At 43.7% G+C, this 25238-nt stretch overlaps 4 protein-coding genes across 8 annotated transcripts in view; 1 reads left to right on the forward strand and 3 right to left on the reverse strand.

Annotated features, from left to right (window-relative positions):
* Positions 1-4996, reverse strand: part of ZFYVE26 (zinc finger FYVE-type containing 26) — a 51282-nt gene extending 46286 nt beyond the window's left edge. For 3 of the 4 annotated variants that reach the window (XM_042790949.1, XM_042790947.1, XM_042790950.1), the window contains exons 1-3: positions 4301-4615; positions 2138-2216; positions 1233-1322 (exon numbers count right to left, since the gene is read on the reverse strand). In XM_042790949.1, coding sequence (XP_042646883.1) covers positions 1233-1322; positions 2138-2216; positions 4301-4491 — 360 coding nt within the window. In that variant the 5' untranslated portion in view covers positions 4492-4615. Of the gene's footprint in view, positions 1-1232; positions 1323-2137; positions 2217-4300; positions 4616-4888 lie in introns of those variants that run through there. The other variant, XM_042790948.1, reaches the window with a different exon arrangement.
* TMEM229B (transmembrane protein 229B) overlaps positions 1-25238 on the reverse strand; it is a 323642-nt gene that overhangs the window by 212455 nt on the left and 85949 nt on the right. The gene's annotated exons all lie outside the window — the stretch shown is intronic.
* Positions 5813-10867, forward strand: LOC104360207 (galectin-related protein A). 2 transcript variants are annotated; one of them, XM_032984765.2, is made up of 5 exons: positions 5813-5959; positions 8272-8360; positions 9133-9307; positions 9677-9861; positions 10379-10866. In XM_032984765.2, exons 1-4 carry the CDS (start codon positions 5936-5938, stop codon positions 9818-9820), a joined length of 432 nt encoding a protein of 143 aa, XP_032840656.2. In that variant the 5' UTR covers positions 5813-5935; the 3' UTR covers positions 9821-9861; positions 10379-10866. The 2 variants fall into 2 exon arrangements, with proteins under 2 accessions (XP_032840656.2, XP_009964407.2); XM_009966105.3 differs by having other exon boundaries at positions 9677-10867.
* On the reverse strand, positions 11092-21945 carry PLEK2 (pleckstrin 2). Its single transcript, XM_009966104.3, has 9 exons — positions 21811-21945; positions 19011-19175; positions 17830-18011; positions 17009-17100; positions 16491-16678; positions 15870-15971; positions 14398-14481; positions 13172-13250; positions 11092-12151 (listed from the first exon to the last, which is right to left on the reverse strand). Exons 1-9 carry the CDS (start codon positions 21859-21861, stop codon positions 12024-12026), a joined length of 1071 nt encoding a protein of 356 aa, XP_009964406.1. The 5' UTR covers positions 21862-21945; the 3' UTR covers positions 11092-12023.

Genomic DNA, 25238 nt, shown 5'->3' on the forward strand with positions numbered 1-25238 from the left:
AGGGGAAAGACAATCCAGTTGAATAGCAATTAAGCAGCACTTGTGAGCGTTGTCTTTGACTCTAAGAGACAACTCGGGGAATACGGAGGGGAAAGGTGATTGGGGTGCACAAAAATCAGAATATTAGCAGTAGAAGACAAGTCCACAAAATCCTTTTCTTTATTTGATGGATCAAAACATAACTCTACCTACTAAGACGCCTCTGACAGTAATTGTGACAAAAATACGAGGTTGCTGAATCTCCTATTTCTGTGCAACACTGCAGTGGTGGAATAAATGTACACAGAGTTCATTAGTCATTAACAGACTTCAAGCTGATTTATTTTAACCAACAGTCAAGTTTACCTGGCTTGCTTTTATCTTGTAATTGCTAATTCTGTACCCTTACAGAAATATTGAACAACTTTTCCTTATTCATATTTAAAAGTCAAAAACTTATATTCAGAGGCTATTTGCATTTTCCTCTTAAAGGCAAACAAAAAAAATTATTTTAAGAGTTAAAACCTGTAAGATTAGAAGCAACATCTGAGGACATTCCACACACCATGCCAGGTCTAATTCTGTTGTAAACAGCACCAAATCTACAGTTAGTAACTCACCTGATTTTCTGCTCTATACTTGCTTTTGATATTAATCCATCTGTGCATATTTCCATATATTTCACAAAGAAATCAGTCTGCATGTATTAATAATGAAAAAACAGGCCCTGGACCTCAGAGCATGCATCATACCAATTACCAAATAACGTCAGTACTAACAGTACAGCACCCAAAAACTTCCAGAAGGGGACAAAGGGGTGCAGAAGGTAAGAAAATTAAGATCTTAGGAGGAAGAAAAAGAAAATAGATGTACTTTTAAAATGTTCTTGATGACTATGGTTTATTTTGGCTCAGTGGGTTTTAGCTTTATGATTACTAAAGGTGTCTATAAATATAAGACCGTGACATCTAGCTGCAGACAGGACCGAAGTGTGTCAGAAAGACAATGTAGAAAAGCTTGTTTCTTGCCTGCCTACAGCCTCCTTCATAGCCCGAGAAATCACTTGCAGGCACATTGGATTAACTTCAGAAAGGAATCTGAATTACAGTCTCTTTCAGTTGCCTAGAAGACTAATAACACATTAGCATCTCAGGCAGTCCAGTTAGCAGGAAGCATTAACTTAAATCCCAAAACCTGATAAAGTTGGACATTCTGCATAACTAACAAGAAGTAGGGAATACTAAGTAGCTCACCTTTAGGACTGTCTCAGACACATCTTTCTGTAGTTCTTCCAAGAACAATAAAAATTCAGTTTCTCTCTGAAGAACAACCGGAACAGTTTTCTGAAACAATATAAGAGAATGGGAAAGACATTAGCCAATTAAACTTTTATTTATATACACTACTATATAAACCTAATCTTAGCTGTTTCATTAACATTTTGAGACAGACTGAAATATCTCTCTGAAGATACCAAATACTCAATTAAAGGCTATTTAACAATTAGGTTGTGCTCCCGCCCCACTGGATTCCATTTATCTATACATTTGGAAACAGAGACAAGTCTCACTTTGGCAGAAATTACAATCCCATCAGTTACAGACATCTTTTCTCAGAATGTAAAGAAAAAATGCAAGTCTAAGTAGTGACAAGGACAAATAAATTAATTAAAAAAAAAAGTACCATCATATATCCCAGTGTACCAATCAAAAAAAAAGAGAAAAAAAGACTGCTTCTTCCTTTACTCATGAAACATACTGCACTTGTCTGTCTGAAAACAGCAATATAGCAAGCACATCCCTCACCATCTAAAGTCTATAAAGAATTGTCTGATGCCTGAGCTATTTCACCTTTGATGTAAGAAAGGTGCTACAAAATGCAGAAGTCAATACACTCATGCTTTCTATTTACAGAAATGTTCAATGCTAAAAAGCCAACTTCTGTTCCCCATTTTTCGCTCCAGTGTGGAGATTAACTCGACATGCACCTCTCCAGCTACCTTGGGAACATAATTCCATGAAACATGGGAAAGCCTATAATTTAAATAAGCAACTATGTGTTGTGTTAAATAAGCGAAACGTGGACATTTTGCACTTGGAAGTCACCTAGAAGTCAAAGCCATAAGTCACACTTGGAAGTCAGCTAGATGGTTCTGTACCTGATTCCTGGCAAGCCATTTTTCCAGCACAAGAAGCCAAACCCATGCAGTTCTCCATGGGCTAGAATTCCGTCCCCATCTACAAAAGCAATAAGCACATATGCTGGATTATACAAGGTTGTGCCCATCTCTAAGACCCAGGAAAACACCGTCAGAGGTCATTTTGATTTTTGTATTTATTTGTATAAGATAAAGATGACTAAATAGTTGAAGACGAGTCAGACTGGAAGAGAATGCAGAGAAACCAGAATATTGATACTACTTACACATTAACTCAATGATTTCTGCTATGCAAATAACTGCTTTTAGATCTGCCAAATACTAACACTACTGCCACAATTGTTTGCTTCAAAAACCATGAAATTTATTTCTGGTCTAAAGTTCAGTCTGTGTAGCCCTCTTCGAGCACTTCAGCAGATTTCTTTGAAATCTGACCACTTGCCATACACAGCTATTTCCTGTTCTGTCTAGTTCTACCTGAAAAAATGAAACTAAGTTTTAGGTCGCAGCAGCACAAGTACAGCATTATGTCCAAACCAAAAGTGAAGTAACGTACTAATTAAAGAATACTTCTAATTTCCCTCAGCTTTTCCTGTACTCCAGTCCTTTACACACACATTCCAAAACCTACCCAGTTAAGGAACATAATCAGTACTGTCAAATGAACAAGGAAAAGGGAAAAGCCCAAGATAGCTTATTAGCCTTTAAAAATATCAACACAGCCAACTAAAGCCTTTAGATTTGATAACATTTTTTGATCTTTTTATCTTTGATAGCTGGGCTATGTTTCACATGGCCACTAGCAGTATTCATCTAACCACGTGCACACCTTCCTCCAGACTCCTTTAACTGCTGTCAGTGTAAAATGTTTCTTCAAACCTTTACCAAAAGGTTACACAAATTTTAGTGTGAAGAAGTATGACCATCTGCTTGGAGAGGGGGAACACCAGTGTTCCCTGAAGTGCTAAAAAACACCCTTTATATGCACCTCCATGAAAAGCAGAGATCAAAAGTAACTAGGATTGAGTAAAACCGATGCCATTTTAAAATCCAGTGTGAGATAAATAAGAAATCAATAGCATAATCTGAAATTTTTAGCATTTAAATTTTTATAAATTGGAAGGTCTTTCAACACCTGGAAACAAGAGAACATTAAAATAATTACAGTGATGATCTTGGAGGTTTCATTTTGTTGTGGTTTAACCCCAGCTATCAACTAAGCACCATGCAGCCACTTGCTCACTCCTTCCCCACCTCTCAGTGAGATGGGGAGGAGAATCAAAAAAAAAAAAAAAAAACTCATGGGTTGAAATAAAAACAGTTTAGTAGCTAAACCAAAATATAAAAATAACCATAGTAAAATAAAATCATAATAATCAAAAGGAATATAATTTTAAGAGAGAAATAAAGACAAGTGATGCACGATGCAATTGCTCACCACCCGCTGCCCAATGCCCAGCCAGTCCCCGAGCAGCGATCGGCCCCTCCCAGCCAACCCTCCCCCCCCTCGTTTCTATACTGAGCATGATGCCCTATGGTATGGAATATCCCTGTGGCTAGTTCGGGTCAGATGTCCTGGCCATGCTCCCTCCTGGCTTCCTGTGCCCTTGCTCCCTTGCAGTGCATGGGAAACTGAAAAATCCTTGACTTAGGATAAGTGCTACTTAGCAACAACTACACCATCAGTGTGTTATCAATCTTATTCTCACACTGAATCTAAAACATAGCACTGTACTTGCTACTGGGAAGAAAATTAACTCTATCCCAGCCAAAATCAGGACACATTTCTAAATTAACCAAAGCTCAGTGTCAAAAGAATGTAATTTCAGAAGATGTTCCTTCTCCTTCCTGTCCTTCAGTAAAATCTAACAAAATCAGTTCTGAAATGCTTCCAAATAGTTTTAAGCCTGTATCAATCACCATGTCAACTGCATAAATGAACACAGGTCATTATCCAGTGGGCTGGGCAGCCTGAAAAGTGCTTGGGCAGTGATAAGATGCCAACATGCATGTAACAGCATGTCTAGACACATCCAAGCCACCTCAGCACCAAAGCAAGTGCTATTTCCCAGATTCTACCTGTCTCCCAGAGTCACCACTGAACTAGTTGCTGCTCCTCATTTCACACTCAAGCCTATTGAGCCAAAACAGTACCTTACTTACCTCACTGCCCCAGGACAAGCTACCAGAGCCTGAAGAATTGCTTCCACCTTCTCAGGGCCATCCCCGTGCCACTGGCTCAGCTGGGGCACACAGGCCTGTGCAAACTCCCAGTCTCCATGCCGCACGCACTCGCAGAAGAACCCAAAGAGTCGCTCCAGAGAGACCGCTTCTTCATTTCCGAAAGACTGCATCTTCCCAGGGCGAGCGGGTGACCTGTGGCTGGCTGACACACGCGAAGGCGGATGCCGTGAGGGCGCGCTGGGGCACCACCCCGCATTTCTTCTTCTCACCGAGAGCGGGGCCAGGCCTCAGGGGGCTTCCTCCCACAGCGGCGGCGGCGGGGGGGGGGGGGGGGGGAGAGCGGGGAAGGCGCCAACAAACTGCCGCTTGGCCATGACCGCCCCGCCGCGGCTGCGTGGCCCGGGGGTGCCCAGCCCCGCGGCATGCTCCCGCCGCTCCCCACCGCCGCGCAAGCCCCCGGGCCGCCCGTCCCGGCGCGGAGGGACCGTTTCTGCGCGCTCTGCCCCGCACCCGCCCGCGGCCTCGCCCTCCTCCGCGAGGCCCGTGTCCTGGCACAGCCCGCATTACCTGGCGGGGCAGGACGCGGCCACCCCGGCGACGCCGGGCTCTACTGTACCGCCCCGGCAACACCGCCCCTAGCCGCCGCCATCTTGGGCGCCGCCTCAGCTGACGGCGCCACCAGGCGGGCACGCGGGCAGACACCCGCCCATTGGCCGAGCTAGGGCCCAATGTAAATAAACCGCCATTTTTCTTCGGGGCGCCTGACGCTGCCTCAAGGGTCCGGGCAACGGCAAGCCCCGCCCTCCCTCTAACCACGCCTATCGACACGCCTCCATTTACCCCCGCCAGCTCCGCCCCCTGCTCGGGCCTCTCGTGGTTTTGATTGGTTTCCTCACGAAGCTCCGCCCCCTGGCGCGCCGCGGGACCGGCGGGGCAGCGAGGAGGGGCGGGGCGAGGCGGGGGTGACCCCTGACCCCTGGCCTGAGCGGAAGGCCACTTAAATGTGTATTATATGCACCTATATACACGTGCATATAGAGGTATTCATATGGGATATATACATATATATGTGTGTATTTACCCGTTGTGTATGTGTCTCACACTCTGTGTATACCTCTATATAGGTAGGTCTATAGAGGGTTACAAGTTACATATTTACCCCTTTAAGAAAGGACAGAAGTGATACCAAGATAAATAAATGATGTGCTGTTTATATGTATTACATATACAAACACAACGTTATTCATGTGCACACATAATTTGAAATACGTAAAAATGTGGAGGTACAGATCGAGATCCAGCTACGGACATCGTCTGGCCAGGCACTGGTGTGCAGGGTGGCAGTGGCCGGCCTGCCCCTGCAGTCCCCTTGCCCCCTCACCCACACCGGCCGTGTTATTTGCGAGCTTCCCGTGGTGGGATGGGACGAGGCAGGGAGGGCCGTGACTCAGCTGCACGGCTGGGTGGTGTCCAGCCACTGTTTGGCAGAGATAAGTCCCCCCTCAACATCCTCCCTTTATTCCGGGCTTTTTGTTTGTTTTTGTCCTGACACACAAAACAAAAATTCCTCCAGGGACTGCTGCGGCGGGGGCAAGTGTAAGAGGCAGAGCGGTGATGATGGAGGAGAGGTGTCCCAAAGTAAGTGACCGAGTCCCCAGGGCTCCTGAACGGAAGATACGGGAAGGGGGCTATGTCCGCGTGCACGTGCTGAACCCACCAATAAGCTGTGTAAGACGCTACAGGAGTTTGTGCCATTACCTCCTATGGCATCCTGAGTATTCTTCATCAGTATTGTCAACTCAGTGTCGGGAGAGGAATGGCGCATGGGTAGTAATGCTTCGGAACTTACTTCAGCCATGCTGGACAAGGTTAAGTGTTGAAAGCATGTGCTTGTCATTGATCTATTTAGCTCTGACTCCCTGTGCCTTTAATGATGGTGCAGCTCAGCGCAAACGATTTCTCAACCTACACTTTCAATTTGGGGTATTATTTTGTATCTTGTCTCTTGTGTAGGCAAGGAAGGAGATTTAGTGGGACACAGGACCTGTATGAGGATGAAGTTCATTTAGCCTGGGATCTTTTATGCCTATTACCCAATCTCTAAGTGCTTTATCCAGTTTAAAGTATCTCCTTACAGTCAGACTCCTTACTTGAGGAGCTGCTCCCTCAAGTAAGACATGTCAGGTAGCCGACACTTTTCTTTTGTTACAAAGTTCAAAACATACCTGTTGCAGTCACCTGCCCATTTCTGCAAGGGCAAATGTACATTATTAACAATCAGCAATAGTGCTGTCATTTTTGAAGGTACTTTTAAATCAATTTCTTTCAATATTGGCCTTGTTCAGAATTAGAGGCTTATTAATATATATGTGAGGCTGTAAAGGTGTCTGGCTGTAAATATCAAGGTGGGAAAATAAATTGTTTAAGGTCATCTTAGCATAAGATACAACTAGTATATCGAAATTAGGAAATGGAGTAGAGGCAAAACATTTTTCATCTTGAATTTTTGTTTCTGCTAAACAAGCTGACATTCAATAATTTTAAAATCTAACGTTGGTTATGTAAAAATTGAAAAATACATATGCAATACCTGTTGCAACTTACACTTTAATAGAAGCCCATTTGCTGCGAACAGGAGTCTGTGGGTTTCTGTGCTGATGTAGTGCTTCTTGTAGTCAAAATGTTAAACCATGCATGTATTGTGCAGGTCTTCTATGAGAAAATGTCTGAATTTTTACCTTGGAACACTGGAATGATAAAGCACTTTTTATCTAAAATAGGGTCTGCTGTGCATTGCCTTAGAATATTATCAGTGTTACACAAATTGCTAATAACGCTTAGTGTTTTATACCAGCTTCTTTCTAAGTGAATCTGCACAGGGAGTGATTACATGCTACAGTGTAGGACTCCAGCATTTACATTTTAAAGCCATTTCTGAAACAAAAGTCTCAAAACATCCCTGTCAGTTGTTTCCACGCTCTCTCTTTTATTTTTCCTTGTCAGCCATCACCTGTATCAGTTTCTCCACTGGCCACCGAAGCTGTTGGAGAATTACTTGGAGCAAGTAAATGTAGCTCTGATCTTTAGGTGGACTTTGCAACTACAGGTCTCTGTGAACTGGACAAAAATAGATCTGCCAAGAAGACATTTTCTGGCTTTGGAAAGACAATGGGGACAGTTGTGACTGGAGTCAGCTGTGAGGGCCCAGTTGTGCTTCTGTCAACATGCAGCGGTGGGGCAGCACCTATGCTGGCTTTGTGCACTTATGGCAGAGGACAGAGGCTGCCTGGCTTGGTGTAATGCCTGCTGGAGTCCAGTTAGCCTACTGGAACCAGTAAAGGAATTTGAGCTGGCAGAGTAAGTCCACACAGTCTGCACTCTGCTCCATGCTGCCACAAGTCTTTTGATCTGCTGCATGGAGTGCTGCAGCCAGATTTATTATGTTATTAGACCATAGCAGCTGTCACTGGCTCGTCCCAGGTGTGTCAGCTATCTGGGTCCTGTGGCTGATGAGACGTGTTGGGTCACCGCAGCGCTTGCAGTACCTGCTCTGCTCTTGGGGAGCGGCGTCAGTCACCTGAGGTGTGGGGTGGCTGTTGCCAGAGCCAGCCGAGGCGTGCCGTCAGGGTCGTCGGTCACACATACCCACCAGGCAGAGCACTGGCGGCAGAGGTTTTGGTCAGAAACTGCCCACTGGAGCCAGCGCTCCGGTCAAGCAGCCAGCGCCTCGTTACCAGTAGTTCGGTTACGGCAGCCCTCTCGCTCACCCAAGATACCAGAACTGACAGAATTGTACCACAAGTGCAAGAAGTACTTTAGGCCAGAAATATTTTTAAGTTCTTTTGTACATGTAAAAATAAAATCAAGTTATATAGGTGACTAAAGCAGCTGTTAAAGCTGGTTTACCCACGGCATGACCTACTGCAGCACATTTTCACTGTTCCCTGCAGGTGGAGCAGTATGTTGGTGAAATTAAAGGTGGCCTGAGACCAGCCATGAAACTCACAGTCATAGGAATGATACACTCCAACCCCAAGAGGTAGGTGAAGGAGCTGGTGGGGCCATCACCCCTTCATACACACTCCTACCCGTCTTCTAAATTCAGAAGATTTCTTGAGGGTCTGTGCTCTTTGGAGGAAGAAAGTCAAACAGATTCATAATTTATGGCTTTATTTAGTTTTCTTGCTCTTAGACTAAGATTAAAAAGGCAAGAAAGAATTCACTGTTCAGCATTTCTGGCTGCCCTGTCAGGATTTTCTACTCCTTGTCCTTATCTAATACAAACCAGAGGGGGCACACAAGTGGCATTTCTCCTTCAGGAATATGTGCAATTCTGAACCTGCATTCTGTCTGTCTGCTGGAGGCTGGAAGCAACACCATTTAAAAACCAGTGGGTTTGGCACAGGAGATGCAGGTTCATTGCTGTGTTTAATCTGGATGACAGCAACTATACTTATCATTACACTTTTTTGCATCTACAGCAATCAACTCCAGTGCTTTCACTGTTGAAGGGTTTGCCATAACCTCTTTTAGGACACAGATTAGAATTGGCTCATGCACAAATGTTGGTTTGATTTCAATCACAAGAGAGGGAAAGCAACATCAGAAGTCATTGGCATCCTACTGGAAACTGGAGGAGAAACAAAGACCAGCCTGTTCTCATCCCTTTTTGCAGCTTGTAAGCCCACAGAAGTCTTGTGTTTCCATCTGACAAGAAATCAATGCCTGTCTCTAGTCTTTATAGGCATCTGCTGTGTTCACCGTGTCCTTTGACATTTCTGAAAGTCCCAGTCATTTAACTGTTTTTTCAGCTTTTCAGTGACTCTGCTCTGTGATCCAGTGGATGTAAACAAAGATGTTGGGCTGTTATTTACAGTTAACTTTAGTGACAAATCCATCACCCGAAATGCACGAATTGCTGGGAAATGGGGAAGAGAAGAGAAGACCATTCCCTATTTCCCATTTACAGCAGGCGACACATTTAAGGTAATTTTTGGGGTACTATGAGTAGGGTGGAGGAAAGGAGGGGAGAAAGGTTGAAGGCTATGTATATGACCACCGATAGCTAACTATTGGCACTGCCAGGTGAACTAGACTAGTATGGCACAGAGAACAACAGTTCAAGCCCTGATGAGAGAGATCCATTCCTTTCTCTAGTCTTAGTGAGAGAACTCACAATAAGGAGCTTTGCAGTATCATCTCAGCAGAGGGTAGGTTATTTATTAGGGGTATTTTAGAAGAACCAGTAGACTTTGTGCTTCACTATCCCCATCACATGGGGTTCTAAGTCCGTGCTGGTGAAATCAACTCTGCTGCTGATCTCTTAACACCTTCCCCTGTCCTTTTCCATTGCAGATGGAGCTGTTATGTGAACACCAGCAAATACGAGTCTTGCTTGATGGACGGCAGCTCTGTGACTTCACTCACCGCATTCAGCCCCTGAACTTGGTGAAAGCTTTGCAGATATCAGGGGACATCAAGCTTACCAAAGTGGCTTGAAAAAAAGGAGACCACAGCATCACCAGGGGACAGAGGCAAATGTACTTTCTCCTGTTTGAGAAATGTTTTCTCTTTTTCCCCTGGATGATTCTGGAGAGTGGGAACTGTATATTTTTAATTTGCTGATGTGTTTGAAATATACACTTTTTTTCTCATATACACTCAGCAACTGCAGAGCTATGTCTGGTCCAGGTAAATCAGAGAGCCTTCAGTGAATTATTATTTTGGCCTCCCAAACTGCAAGATTTATGATCCTGTGCAGTATCTCATGGTCCCCTAACCCCCCAGGCATGGTAGCTGGTGGAGCTCAGTCCTCCATGGTGGTGTGGATGTGACTTGTGTGACTAGAACTGGCCTGTATGCCGGTGGTAGGACTGGGAAAAGAGAAACAGGACATTTTTCTTATAAGTGAATAAGGGAGTCTGGTGATCCCCAGCAGGGCTCACGTTATCAGGAGGGAATTGCTTTTCCTGGAAGCTCTGCTCAATCAGCACAAAGCCACCTGTGCTTCCCAGTACAGAGGAATAAATGCCTTACCAGCATCCCTGTCTCTTGCAGGTAGCATTCTCGTGAACTGAAAGGTTTCAACAGCTGTGGATTTCACAGTCTTCTCTGGACCAGCGCTAGGAAATGGTGTCTGTAGCTGAAACTGCATTGCCCGTTCTTGTATCTAATAAAACTGCATCTTCGCTGGCAAACTTCTTTACCAGCTATGTTAAATATTTGAATGAACATGAGTGTTGTGCTGTTATTTCATTGCTGTAACTTTAGAAAAAAAATCCCAAATACATGGCTATTCTAATACATAGATAAACTTATATCATAGCTGCTGCCTTTGGCTCTGTTATGGTTGGTTGGTTATAACTCAGGATGAAGGGGAAAGTGTCTAGATGAAGAGACTTTTTTTCAGTGCATACCTTGGAGAACAAAAAATCTGCAAAGAGGTGGTTCTGTGGATAGAGAGTTGTCAAATTCCTCTATGACTTCAGGGAAGATATAGAGCATGCTGTCTTCAAAGAGCTTTTGGAGGCTCTGTAGAGTCTGACTGGCAGATACAGGTCCACAGATAACATGAGGAATTTTATGAAAATAGTATATCAGCAGGCTAGCTGGATGTTTTAATCATCTCATACATTCCATTCTACCCTCTGGTGTTGTGGAGAATGTTTCAGTTTCTATGTAAATCAAAATTTACAGTGTATGAAACCATTATTTTCATATCCTCAAACTCTGATAAAAAGTCATGTCTGAAGAGCATGGGAGATTCAAATGCAATGAACTGTTTTTTTTTTATTATTTAATGATATAAAAGTCAAGTTTACTGACAAAAAATGGAAAATGTAATAGTGCAAAATATAAAAAGCAATAGTCAGAACTGCTAGTAGAGTTCTCAGTCCCAATGGTGCGCCATGTAAATGGACTTATGGTGATAATCAGGAAGAAAAGTCTTGCTTTTATGGCTGAGTGATTTCTTCCAATATATTCAGCACCAGTGATCGTCTGGAATAACTTCCACTGTTGGAGTTTGATACTCATGATCCTGTAGTGCTATGGGCCATTACCAGCACAAGAATAATCTATACACTGGAGTGAAGGATCCTTTGGTCTTTTCCAGCCTAACAGAGGACCAAATGGTAGAGCAGCTGGATGGACAGACAGACCTCTGCTTTGCTTTGTAATAGTGATTATCCTGGCAGCTGGACTGTGGCTTAGCACAAGACTCTTACGGTATACCAGGAATGGTGGCCTCAAACACCAGGACCTTTCATGCCTTTGATTCAGTCAGTCTTAACTAATTAAGTTTATAAGACCCTTAATAAAGGGAAAAGGAACAAGACACTTCTGCTTTAGGATAAAGCACAACCTGGATCTGTCAGATATAGACTGAATACAAAATAATTAATTTCTTCCTTCTTGGAATATTATATCTCATTGTTTCTCTATAAAGCCCAGCTTGTCTGTATCCACCTGTTGTGTTTTGTCTCTTGGTTAGATGGCAAGTTCTTGGTAGTGAATTATTCTGGATGAGTTATTACATGACTCCTTGGCACCTAGGATGCTGGTCTGCCAGGAATTGCTAGGTGCTATGGCGATACAAATAACAAAAATAGACTATCTAAGGGAAAAAACACACTCCTAGACAATGAGATCAGGAAACTTGGTCACAAATGTGACTTGTCATTTGACATGGAGTCTACCTTACTCATGTCAGTGGTTTGATTGCCTCAATCCACTGTGCTCGCTCTGCCTTGGAGCTGGCCTGGATATAATAATGAATGTCATTTTTGGTGATGATTTTGAAGAGGTTGCCCTGCACATTTCCCTTCACTCCTGCAGAGGAAAAAGAAAGGCAGAACAGGAAAGTGCACAGAGAAATGTTTTATGGCAGTTATGAAGCTTCATAGGGAAGAATATTGATTTAGTGAATGAAGGTATCAGACTTTTCCATTTCATTATGGATAAGACATCTAAAGCTCTTGTGTCTTTGATTTCCCTTCTGCAAAATAAAGATGTAGTATAGATATCTCTCACATAGACTGTGTGAACTACTGTGTACTATGCATCATATATAAAATACCTGCTGTTTAGATGGAAAATCTTACTTGAGTTGTACAGTGGAGGGATGAGTTCCCTACCAGTTTGTGCAGTAGATCAGATTTGCTCCTTCCTACCTTCGGGTTCCTCATGCCCCTCCGCATCCATGCCCCACCCATATCTTTTTCAGACCCTGTCTTTTGTCTTTAGAAAGATGCTCCCTATTTGAGATCCACACATTGTGCTTATTGTCATGAAATAAATTGCTTTAACAGTAGAAACAATTACCTGTGATGCTGAGGTTCTAGACAAATGCCTAAGCTAAGCATATTGACTAGCAGAACTGTTGTTTGTATTGCTGTCTTTATGTCTCCCCTACATTTGGGTTCTAACAGATCAAAAAGGAAAAGGTAATAAATAGCAAGAGAGGACACACAGAAAAGGGGTGGCATCAGGAATTACCTCAAGACTTTGAGTTAAACAACATCCAAAAAGAAGGCTTTTCCTGTTTGTCTGTTAAGTCTGGAATATTAATCAGTGTCTTAGAACTCTCTCAGAGGTCATCTGACTGAGAAAAGCCCATAAAAAGGGGAACACCCAAAATAAGTGAAAATAATGCTAAAAAAATCCCTTCTGTTATGGACAAGCCAGCAGTACGGGGATTTTTTATGATATGCCTCTTCCCTTGCTTGCAAGGGGAGAGGAAAAGCCAGCCCACTTGTGCATACAGACAGCCAAACACACAAACCTATACCCAAAGACTGTATTGCTATGGCATAAATACGGATATAAGAAAGTTTAGAGGCTCATGCTTACCTGCTGGAACTCCGTTGTCCTCCAGAGCTGAGACAAGACAGCCACGGAGAGAAAATCCACCTACTGGCCTGTTTTCTTCCTGCAGAGAAAAAGGAAATGAAGCTTATCTGAAAAATACCATCATTAGAATAATTTCTCAGAGCACGTCAATTATTTTTATGAAGGTGGAGATGTAATGCCACTCTTTCCAAATATAAAATATCTATGTCACAAGAAAAGTCAATTAGGACATGTAATTAAATGCATTACTATGTTATTTCAGTCTCAGATGTTTTTCTGATGTAGCTTGGAATGATGGAGATCAATTAAAAGCGCAAGGGTAGGCTAACATTTCAAACTTAGTTTAAAGTCTTATTGATAGTCTTATCAATAACAACCCATATTAAATTATATATATATTTATGTAAGTTTTTAGCTTTCTACTTTTCACTGAGACTGTATAGGAAAAATTTGACTGTTTTCACTAGTAGGCTGGCTCTCCTGTCTGATCTTCAGGTTCTGCAGTTTGAATTTATAGCATTACAAGGGTGAGTTGCAGTGCAAAAAAAACCCCACAAAGAAACAAGCAACAAAAAAAGAACCAGCTCCATAAGCTCTTTTCACTGTTTTGTTGTTTGTGTTTTCTTTAAAAGTCACATAGAACATTGCTATACATGTTCTTTTAGCAACCTGTTGGGCTTTGTGGTATCCTATGGATCTGGGGCTGATGGATCCACATGCCCTTCGGGGTTGCTTACATTAATTATTTTATCCATGAAGATAAATTCTACTATTCCCTGAGCAAGTTTAAAACTGAGTAGCAGAGAATCCTATAAATACTTCAGCATCAAGGAGACCCCATTCAGTGTTGGAATAAGAACATAAAAAAATCCTAATAGCAGTATGACCCTCAAGTAATGGGGTGTCAGTCCAGGAAAAATCCCTGCAGGAGCATGGTCCTAGACTGTGGGTACAACAAAAGAGCAATCCCAAGAAGACTACTGCCCCTCGGCTAAGAAAAATTAATCTCACCAGGGAAAAGACAGGAAGGAAGATGCAGGGATAGAAAATCCTACAAGGACACCCTCCCAGGGTAAGGCCGGAGAGGTCTCATTCCCCAGGAAATGAATAAAGAAACCCAGAAGGAGATTTGGGTGAGAGAAACATTTACAGCATAATTGTATTTTCATTATAATATTTAGGTCTGTAAGATGATTTCTGAGTGTAGTAACTCCCCACTCACATACCTTAGTGGGGTCATAGTAGTGCAAAAAAGCAGGATCAGCTCTCAGAACAAATCTCCTCACCTTCCAGTTTTTCCTCTTATGCCCCTGCAAAACAGAAGAATTAAAGTTACCCCCAGCAAATACCTCCTGAAATGGCCATTTTCCTGCAGGTTCTAGAAGAGACCTAAATAGGTACCAAAAGAAGAGATTTTGGAGCCAACAGAAAAATTTTTTCTGACATCTTAATAACTCCCAGGATTTTCTGCTTAACATCCTTCCTCATACATTAATAAATCCCTCCTCTCTCTCTTCCTTGTGCTGAGAACTAAGAAAGCACAGTGCCAGGACCAAGTGATTATATCCCTGATTCCTGTTCTTAATTTCATATTAAATACAGGTCTTGGATTAAAAACCCATGCTGTGTGTGCTTTGAAGGGATTATGTCAGGTCCTTCTGCAGCAATTCACTCTCTCGCCCCCAGCCCCCTCAGCTGCTGGCAGTGCAGGACAGCACTGCAAGCCTGTGCCAAGCGCTGAGGGCATCTCCCCTCCTGGAGGTTTGGGGCTGGAGCTGCTGGGGGCTGCCCTGTACTGCTGCTAACCATGGGGAGAGTCTCCTGGGCAGCTCTCATGCCCTGTGGTGATGGGGGGGCTGCCCTGCCAGACCCATGGGGATGCCCCACAGCAGCTCCTGGCACGCAGCGCCCCACCAACCCTCGCTGCACCCTGGCAGCTGGAGGAGAGAGGGTTGGGGACCATCTGACAATCCAGTTTGCACAACATTAAAATTGCAGCTCAGGGTACAGAGCTCCAGAGCAGAAATGTGGCCATGCGGTGCAGGTAGGGTTCCCTCTGCAGGTGCCTGTGTTATGCTTTGAAACAGCACGACTGATCCTCCTCTTGTTTGTAGCAAGGGTCAGAAACTAAATCTTGCAGACTAGGGGTGGGATCCTGTAAATAATTACTGCCAGCAGGTAACTGTGCCCAAAGAAAATAGGTCTCACCACCACCAGAGCATCCATGTGTACATGAGTGACTGTGCACAGGTAAATGTCCACTTCCTGCAAAAGTCAATCTACACAGCTTTGAAATTTGTCTGCGGCCAGCAGAATGTCACAGCTGCTCCCACGTCCCGATGGGATAGGTTAAACCAGAGGAACAGTGAGTCTGCTTGGAAGTGAATGTAACACCTCTGGTGGGATTTTGAGTTTGTGTGGAACTTCTGTTTTTGATATTATTTTATACATTTCAGTATACACTCAGTATATACAGAATATCCAATTAATCCTGCCTGATCAGCAAGTTCCATAGCTCACTTCTTTATAACTAGATACTCTTCACCACTTGGTCTCTGAGAGTAGTACTAACAGGCAAGTTAGCTCTGCTGGCCACAACTCTCCAGCTGTGCTTGTATAAGTCACATTTATTCTCTAGGAAGCCCTAAGAGCTATCATTTTTCTTGTTTCCCTGTGAAGGTTCAAAGACTGTATTTACCTGTTTGACTAAGAATCCTTGCTTCACAATTGTGCCACTTAATTCAGAGATGTTAAATTGTAGCTCTTCCTTGGAACTGATATTTTTCTTACTGCTCTCAGCCTGCAAATAGGGAAAAAGATGGTTCCACTTTTCTTTTTAATTTAAACACACTTTCAAGTACAAAGTTCTGCATTTTATTTCCCTTGAGCTGTTTTTAGCTTGTATTGCCCAAGTAAATTCTATTCCATAGCCCTGCTGCCCAGCTTTGTAGGTCTGAGATTTACAAGCAACGAACTGCAGCTGTAAAGCCTACCCACACACTGTGGCCTTGAGTTTTAGCATAACCACAGCATGGCCTCTGTTAAATGCAGACACAGCACTGCACTTGAGGGACACACCCCTTTTAATGCCTAATTATGTAATTTGTAGATCCCTCCATATCCATTAGCTATTTGTCTCCAGCAAACATGCAAGTGTTAGTACTACTAAAAGCCTAGAGCTGCTCCTTCTGTGTTTGCTTTCATAGCCCGCACGTTTTGCCTTTGGCTGCAGGCTGTGCATGTCCCCTTTACCATTGCCCCAAACCAAGCATGTCATGAGGGGAGAGGAGGTGCCTCTGTTGGCAGCTCCATCACTTACAAACATGTACAGTGCGGTGGAGTCGTCGAGGAACTGCTCAGAGAGGTCGCTGTAGCGCGTGGCCTCAGTGCTGCGGGCTCCCACGGGCTTGATGAAGTTCTCCTCCATCAGCATGGATGCCAAGGTGACAGCCTCGAACCGTGACACAGCAAAGCTATTGGAGATGAGCCAGTCCACCAGGGCAGAACCTGCAGGGAGAAAGGCAGCTCTCATACCAAGACAGTGAGCTCTTCCAAGGTGAGACAGACAGTCTCCTGCCACACAGGTCATTTGCTGAAACATTTTGGCACCATCGCAATTACTGTCAATGAAGTGCAAGGTTGACTGAAAGTGTGGGGTCCTACATGTGCTTTCATGCATCCAAAGAGCAAGAGAGAAAGGTGTTGGAGAGCTTGGCTGCACCACTACTGTCCACTAGGCTACAACTGATCCCACCACGAAGGCAGCACAGTAGCTCCCTTGTCTTTGCAGCATGGCGTGTCAGATGTGAGGATGCTCTCTGCCTGCAGCAGGTGTACCTGTGAAGGTCTCTTTGTATCTGTTGCCTTGCTCCAAGTTGCGGGTCAGCTTAATTCCAGTACTGCTGTCACACATTCTCTCCACTATGTGGCTGTAAAAGAGAGCACAGGACAATGTTAGTAGAATAGAAAGACAGGCAGAAATTGCCACATACTTCTGTCAGTGCCTGGGATGCCCTCACGATTACCAGCCTAAAGATGGGAAACAGCCTAGATACTTGCCCAGAAGTTTTGTCCTAAGTATGGTATAGGAAAACTTTATTCTCCAAATAACAGCACTAAACCAGATGCCTCACAAAGTATCTTTTAATTTAAAGCACTTCAAACTGAGCTATAGTCAGCCTCCATTTACCTTCTCAACACAAATCAAATTAATGCAATTTTTCTATTTCTTAATCAGTTCTCTGTTTCCTCTTGTTTAACATAATACACCCTAAAAATCCTAGTCTAGATTCCAGCTACCAGCTTTGAAAGCTCACCAACATGGCAAGAACAATGTCATTGCTCAGTCTTTCCCTGACATTACATCTTCTGAGGTCATACATCTCCCCACTAAGAAACTCTGCAGCTGACTAGGAAGGTCTTCAGGCCAGCAGCGAGGTGCCTGCACAGAACCCACATACTCCCAAAAAACAATGGTCAGGAAAAAGTGCATTCCTGTGCCCTGGCAAAAGTATGTGCAAAACTAGGGCAGAACAGCCAGTTTAGAGGCTCCTGGCCACACGGGAGTAGAACTGTGCTTCCCTTGGCCCTCCCTATCCATCAGCTCAGGTGCTTTGCAAACCACAGCAATAGCAGAAAGAGAAACCATATACACTTACTGGAGGCTGATATTCTCTAGCAGTTTGAAAGAGTTCTTCATTCTGTGAAGCTCTTGTACCTGTACTGGGTGACCAGCATGAATAGCTCCAGTGATGTCCAAAGCCCAAGAGTCTCGCTCCTCCCTGGAGCAACATTCAAGGAAATAGTCTGTATTGGTTTTTGTCTTTAGTTTTATGAGTAGCTGTGGAGAAAGAAGTGCAGAACAATAACATTGTTTAGCTATTGTCCTCCATCTGCAATTTGCTTCTTTTAGCACTGCCCCAAGTGACATAAGTAAGTCAGATATGGCATCCCACCTGAGCAGTACAAAGCAATTCTTGGCCAGAAGGATGGTGGGCACAACTCTGGGTTTTTTTGCTTCCCCCCCACCTTAAATCCCTGGGGTTTCAGTTCCAAGTATGGTTTGTATGCATGAAGCTTGTGGTACTTAAAAGAGAGCAGACCACCCAGATACTGGATCACATAGGAGTGTGCTGCCCACTGTGGAGCTTTTCACATCCAGGTCTCTAGTTTCTCACCAACTACAAACTCTCACTAGACTCATTCTGCCACAAGAAGTACTGAAATAGTCAGCAACTTCCAGAGTAATTTCCCTTCTGGCCCCACTCAGAGGAAGTCTGCATTGCCACTACCCACGGGTGAGTGGAGAAGCGCAGGAGGCCCTCTCCCTCCCAGAGCCCTCTTGCTGGCAACTTCCCACAGCAGCCATGTCCCAGTTGTGAAGGAAAAGGGAGTCTGACCTGGCTGCCTGGGAGCACCCCATGGATACAGCCAGGGTTTAAAGCAACTACCATAGATTTTGTTTCCCTTTTTTCCCATCCTCCTCAGATTTTATTGATCTGTCCACATCATCTCACCACACACTGTTGGGCTGATGCATTGGAATTTATTCTTCCCACTCTGTGTGTGTGTGTGTGTATGCGTGCATGAGTGTTCATGGAGGGGTATTATTGGATGTGACTCAGATTTGGGCACAGAGAACAGCAAAGACACAATGAGGGAGTTCATTGCTTGTCCTAGTTACATGACTATTGGCAGCTTGCTTTTGGCTGGGCCTAATTCTGGAAACACCCCACTGGTAGGGTTGCAGTAATCAAAGAAGTCAGAAGGAGAGGAAAATACTAGGGAGGAGTTAGAAAGAGAGTGTCACTGAGAAGGGATACATTTTTTCCAGTCGTACCGGTCGGTTCTCATATTCCAGGCATGGACAAGTAATAGTGCAGCCATCCAAAAGGATCCTGCCCTTTGGAGAAGGCTCCTTCTTGCCTCCTTCAATTTTGTAATACAGCAGCTTATCCTGAAGCAGAACGAACCATCTCACTTTCCAGTTACGAACAATATGTCCCTAGAGGGGAAGAAATCCACATAGCTAACTTTAACACAAGCATTGAGAAAGCACCTTTTTCTTTTTTTTTTCCCCTTTTATTTGTTTTGGGTAAAAATACCATAAGCTAATAGGGCACTGTATGAAAAGAACCACAAAATGTCTTCCTGAGTCCTGTTCTCCCTGAAACACACATTTTCAGTAATAAAATAGCACAGCTCCATCACTATGAAATCATGGAGCAATAAAAGGTGCTTTGCTCTTTCTCCAGCAAGGACATCTTTGCTGGCAAGAATTGTTACTTGCAAAAGCTCACATGAATTATCTCAAAGAGCTGTCATTTAGGTGCACACCTGCCCGCTGACAGCACCAGACAGGAACTGGGCTAAACCCAAAATGTATGAGCACTCTTGGAGACAAACACTTCCTCTCCAGTGACCCTGGGTGATGTTTGATGTCTTTTGTTTTTTGTCATTCTGATGTGGCTGTAGGTGCCAAGTGGTCTTAAGACCTCTTTGCTGGGTGAATTGGCTTTTCCTTACATCCCCTCTTACTGCTAATGAGTGGCTTATTTCTATTGTACCCGCCTCCAATCTCCTGGGCTAAAACATTACCTGTGCTACAGTTTCCAGTGAGGGAAATACACTTTAATGGCAAAAGATTGAATGAAATCTGCTGTCCAATGCCTCATGGGTTATACCAGAATACAGACAAAACCTCTTCTTTCCCCTCTGTAAACAGCCCCCAGCTTTCTGCAGTTGGGCTGTACAGGAGGGGAAACCCAGTGAGGGCTGGCACCAACAGGCTCCATCCTGCCTGTCGGTGTCAGGTCCGGCTTCGCAGGGCGAGGAGCTGACTTGCACGTCTACAGGCGATGAAGCCTTGCAGGCAGGAGGCAAAGCACGGGGCAGAGGAAGCTCTGACACCTGGGAGAGGGTGGGCAAAGCTAGAAGAAAGGAACATGCAAGGTCCAGTTGTGGCAGGAATCAAAGCTCATTAATTCTCTATGAGTAAAGAGGAAAAACAGCAATTTCCATGAAAAGGTGGGGTAATGAATCTCTAAAATCCAGGGCACTTTAGATCTAATGTCTTCTAGTCTATACTAAATACATTTTATCTAACTTGGTTTTGTTCACTCCTTCCCTTTGCCTTCTTCAGCATTTTTTTCACCTGTTGTAAAGTCCCTTGGCCATTTTTCCTGAGTTATATTCTTTGCTACGGCTCTCTTCTTTCCTTCTTGGAGATTCCCTCTTTTTTCAAGAGGTTTCCTGACCTTTTTTTCTTTATTGTAACTGACTTTCACATATGTACTTTATAATACATTATAATATATAATTCAGTAATTTAGAATGCATTTAGATCATCTTGCTTCTTCTCTCTTCTTAAGAAAGTTCCATTTTTTTTTACCAGATCCTATCTCTTCCTCATTTTTTTCTCTGGATCCCTTGTTCCCTTTTCCCTCAGCTTCCTTTAGTCATCTTCTTTGAGGTCTCCTTCCTATCAAACTGTGCATCTTGGTGATGTATGGACTGCTGGCAGTCACAGCTCGGTGTGCTGTTGATAACCTTTTCCTCTCACGCACTCGGTGTCTTGGCTTCCTATCTTGAATTCAGTAGTCACTTAAGAGCCACAAAATACAACCGTAGCCCAGAGAGCAGAGCAGTGGCTGGGACTGCTCTGCCCTCGCTGCAGAAGGGAGGATGAGGAACAGCTCCAGCCATGCAGCCCTTCTCCGTGTGGATCACAGCTTCCCGTGGCCAGCGGCTGGCCAGCCTGCTGGGAGCCCTGCCAGGAATGCTCCTGACCAGGATTACCTTCATGTTAGCACCAGAAGCACTGCCACGTACTGCGGAAAAGCATTTCCCAAGGCGTGGCAAAGCTTTGAATCACATTTTTTGTATGTAATCAAGGGCCATATTAGTCACCGAGACAGGGTCTTGGTACTAAAAGCAGCTTATGCCCCTTGCTAAGTTGCCCTCTCGTGTCCCAGCTATGACTGACTTGGTCCAACAGGGAGAAGTGTTGGAAAGGCTGAAATTTGTGACACTGTCCAGCTTTTTCCTCCACAATTTGGTTAAAATTTTCTTACAGTGCAGCTTGACGGGTGTGGAAAAATAAGTTATTTCAAACACATTTCTACATTTGCACATGCTCTGATCCCCTTCAAAAAAGGATACTCTGTTCTCCGTCCTCTCATATGAAATGGGAGACCCTGCTCAGATGGGTCACTAAAGAAAGCACAAACTATCCTAAGAGACTGCCAAAACATCTTCCCTCTCACCATCCTCCCATGGGTGCTTCCACATAGCCATTTGCCAGCTAGTTTTTTATGTGCTCTTTGCAGAGGTATGCCCTAGGTGCAGACATACTCGCTTCTGATACCTGAGTAATTCTGATCGCTAATTCACTTTCCTCTGGGTAAACACCAATACAGTGAAAATCGAGGGAGGGTGGTCAGCACCTGCAGTTCATGCAGCTCCCCTGGCAGGCATCTGCACAAACCTGGAGGAGCTCCTTTCCCAGAAGTGGGCAGGAGCCCCTCAAACCCAGCATCCAACAGGCTGCCTTGCTGTGAGCCCTGGCTCGATCCAGCCCCTGCTCGGGGGATGCTTCCCCGCGTGAGCAGATCCGCACGAAGGGGGACCGGAGCGCTTACCCGTTTGACGAGGAAGCCTTCCTTCAGGACTCCAGCTGCTTCCTGCATCATGGCCAGCAGGGAAGAGAGCAGAGCCCCTGCCGAGAAGCGCCTGAGCCCTGGCAGCCTGTCCCTCTGCACGCGATTTGTTTAAGAAAGCTCATTTTTCTTTTCTACCCTCCTCCTCCAACGTGACGCGTTCTCCCTTCCCTGTTTTTTTTTCTCCCTTTCTTCCTACCTATGAGACATTAGTTAAACAGTGACCTGGCTCTGATACATTACCTGTCCTCTGGGAAGTAAAACAAAGGGAAGTCTAACAAAGATCCCAAAAGAATTTCACAGAATTTAGTATAGCAAAAAAACACCACCAAGTGAGTTGGCCAGCATAAGCAGGCACATGATGACAAATCAGGTATTGTGTGTGAGGAAGAAGCAGAATTATAAAATCACATCCCGCAAAACTTAAGACTAATCAACTCTAGTGCTTAAAATTTCTCATCTATTAAACACATCTCATAGAGGTTCTACAGATCAGAACATCGTAAGTGTAACATATAGAATATTATGGTAACAAGGAGACTTTTATTAACCTTAATTCATTTTGCTAGAAATTTATTTTACTGAAGAAGCCCCCATGCACCTAAAAGCCCACTCTACTTTCAGTGACTTCTGACCATAGAAACCAAGATTTTCAACTTAATATCCTAAATCCCTACATAAGCAACTATTCAGGCTTTTAGTAAAGCCATCTGAGCAATGAACGCCATGCAGTGACCTCTTGTAACTCCCGAGCACCTCTGAAACAGAGTGTAATTTTTGTGTCTGATGAAGACTTTGACCATGATAAATACCCTCCCTCGATTTTCACTGTATTGGTGTTTACCCAGACGAAAGTGAATTAGCTATCAGAGTTACTCAGGTATCAGAAGCCAGTATGATTTATCAAATCTCATCCTGATGAAATAAACCAGTATTTCAGACAGCACTGCTGTTGAGAAATAGTCTTTGCTGTACTGTTAGCATTCCCTGACTTGTGCAAAAATAAAGGTGATATATGCGGGCAGAGCTAGCGGCTGCGATAAGAAACACGACAGAGTATAACACATAAACAAAAGCACTATGTAAAGAGAAAGTCCAGAGTTCAGTAAGATCTTTGCACGCTGGATCAGATTACTGGTCACACTTTCATGTACTGAGGAAAAGGAACAAACAAATAATTTATACTATTTTTTATAACTTTTAGCAAGGAAGAGCAAGACACTAAAGAATTCAAACCTGACGATGTACTGGAGATGACCCAGAGAACAATCCTGCAGAGATCACGAGAAGTACAATGGGTGACTGAAAATGACTGGAAGTTAGAAAAATTGATTGCTGTGTAAAGAGAAAACGTTCTGGCTGAGATTTCAAAAGCAGCTAGCCCATATGGAAGTTACCTACATAGTTCCTACTGTACTCCCTTTGCCACTTCGGGAAAGGCAGGCAGCCATGAGACAACTGGCTGCATAAGTCATATCTCAGTTACATTTGTTCTGCAATCCTCCTAAAGTAAATACAGTAAGTTTAACAGAACACCTAGAAGAGTATTTTTTTTTTGCTGTAGGTATGTAGTATTTTCAAAGATATCAATGGATTTTTTTTTTTTATAGTATTGTGGCCTTACAGCAGAAATAAACTGACTATATTTCTTTTAATATAAAAAATAAACTCATCTCAGTGCATATATATAAATATATAGGTGAAATTTGCACTCAGAGGCAGAATCTTGGGAAAAAAACTAATGTCAGCAGAAAAAAATAAAATAAATTTCAGCTGGCAATGTTCTGTACATCAGAATTAAACTTGAGAAAAAAGAAGAAAACTTGAGTCTAGGTACACGAGAGACATTACTGCTGCATGTGTTTCCTGGGCATGCACTCTTTATATAACCAGGAATAGAGTGTTCCACCGTTTGGTATTTGAGGTTTGCCTGCACATTGTTCAGCTTGTTACTGCAGGCAATTTATAACAAGGTGGGTGAGATAATTTCATGCTAGTGAGGACAGGCAGAATCTTGCAGGGGGCTCTCGCTCAGACAGCGATCTCAGAATTGCACCACAACCAGGCCTTGCTGAAGATCGAAGTGAGCTCTTTTTCTCCAGCATGCAGACCACCCACAACCCTGCAGACAGATCTTGGCAAAATTACCATTAGCAACAAAGAATTTTATTGTCAAAGTGCTGGTGAATGGTGAAGCAAATGCTGCTGTGGCTGGTCATTAAACAACAGGTTTTGTAACAACTACTTTTTCTAATCTAGAGCCTTCACTTTCTTCAATACTTCAAAGTATTTCTTCAGTACTTTGGATATTTATCACACACACGCCCTTCCCCCTGTCTCATTCTGTAGTTAATCAGGGCTAATAAACTGCCCTTATATTGCTCCCTGAGGCTGAGTAAACACAGATCTTTCAGGGTCATACAGTGTAAAATGAGTCAGTAGGCCTGGGCTGCTGTATTCATGCATATGCTGGGAAAGCAAGTTCTGGCATTGAAGTCTCCTCATGGAAAAGGACATGCTTTGATCTGTATAAACGTAGGGAGCTCTATATCAAGACTTAAAACTCACTGAAGAGAAGACTGTCCATTTCCTCAGTGACCCCAAGTACTTTCTATGCCATAGACATTGCCTTGGGATGGCCGGGAGGAGCCAGGCGCAGGCTTTGGGATGCCAGGACGCTGCCCAGGGTTAAAGGGACTGGCAGGAGGAGCTGGCTCTGAGCAGACTGTGCTCTTTCAGCTGGCTGACCTGATAGACAGTGCTGGCACCTCCAGGTCAGTCCCTTAAGAAGCCACGAACAGCTAATTAAGAAACCTGCCCAAAGGACAACCCCCATCATATCCTCTGCAACGCCCATCTTGTATCATCCTGTCACACGGGGATTACATATACCCAGCTTTTTCAAAGCAGCTTCTTAAGGTGCTAGGACTTTGCCCTTCAGTGTAGGACACTGTTAAATATTTAGTTCTTATAGTGGATTAGGAATGAAATAAGATGAAAACAAACCACAACAAGATAAAGAATGATGAAACATTTCTAGATAAAAGTGAAAGACGACAAGTGTTCAAAAGTATTCTGACGTAATGACATTTCTAAAATTAATCATAGAAAGGTGGCAGTGTTCAAAAAGTTGTCTAGACTCTGAAACAAAAAACTATCAGAAATTAAATACCAATGTGCAGATTCTGCTATGAAGAACAACATGCCAGTTCCACTGCATCTAAAAAAGCCCCAAGGGCCAGAATCAGAGAAAACAGCAAGGAACTGTCACTGTATTAAAAACCAGACAAAGCACAACAGCCTAAAGAAAACAGGGCACCCCTTCTTTAGCAGCCATCATTTCCCCTTATCAGAAACAGGGCTGTGCATTATTGGACTGCATGCCTGACCTGAACCGGTACCCCTGTTTG

This window comes from Tyto alba, unplaced genomic scaffold, assembly GCF_018691265.1.
Source record: "Tyto alba isolate M040663 unplaced genomic scaffold, T.alba_DEE_v4.0 Super-Scaffold_18, whole genome shotgun sequence".
NCBI lineage: Eukaryota > Metazoa > Chordata > Aves > Strigiformes > Tytonidae > Tyto > Tyto alba.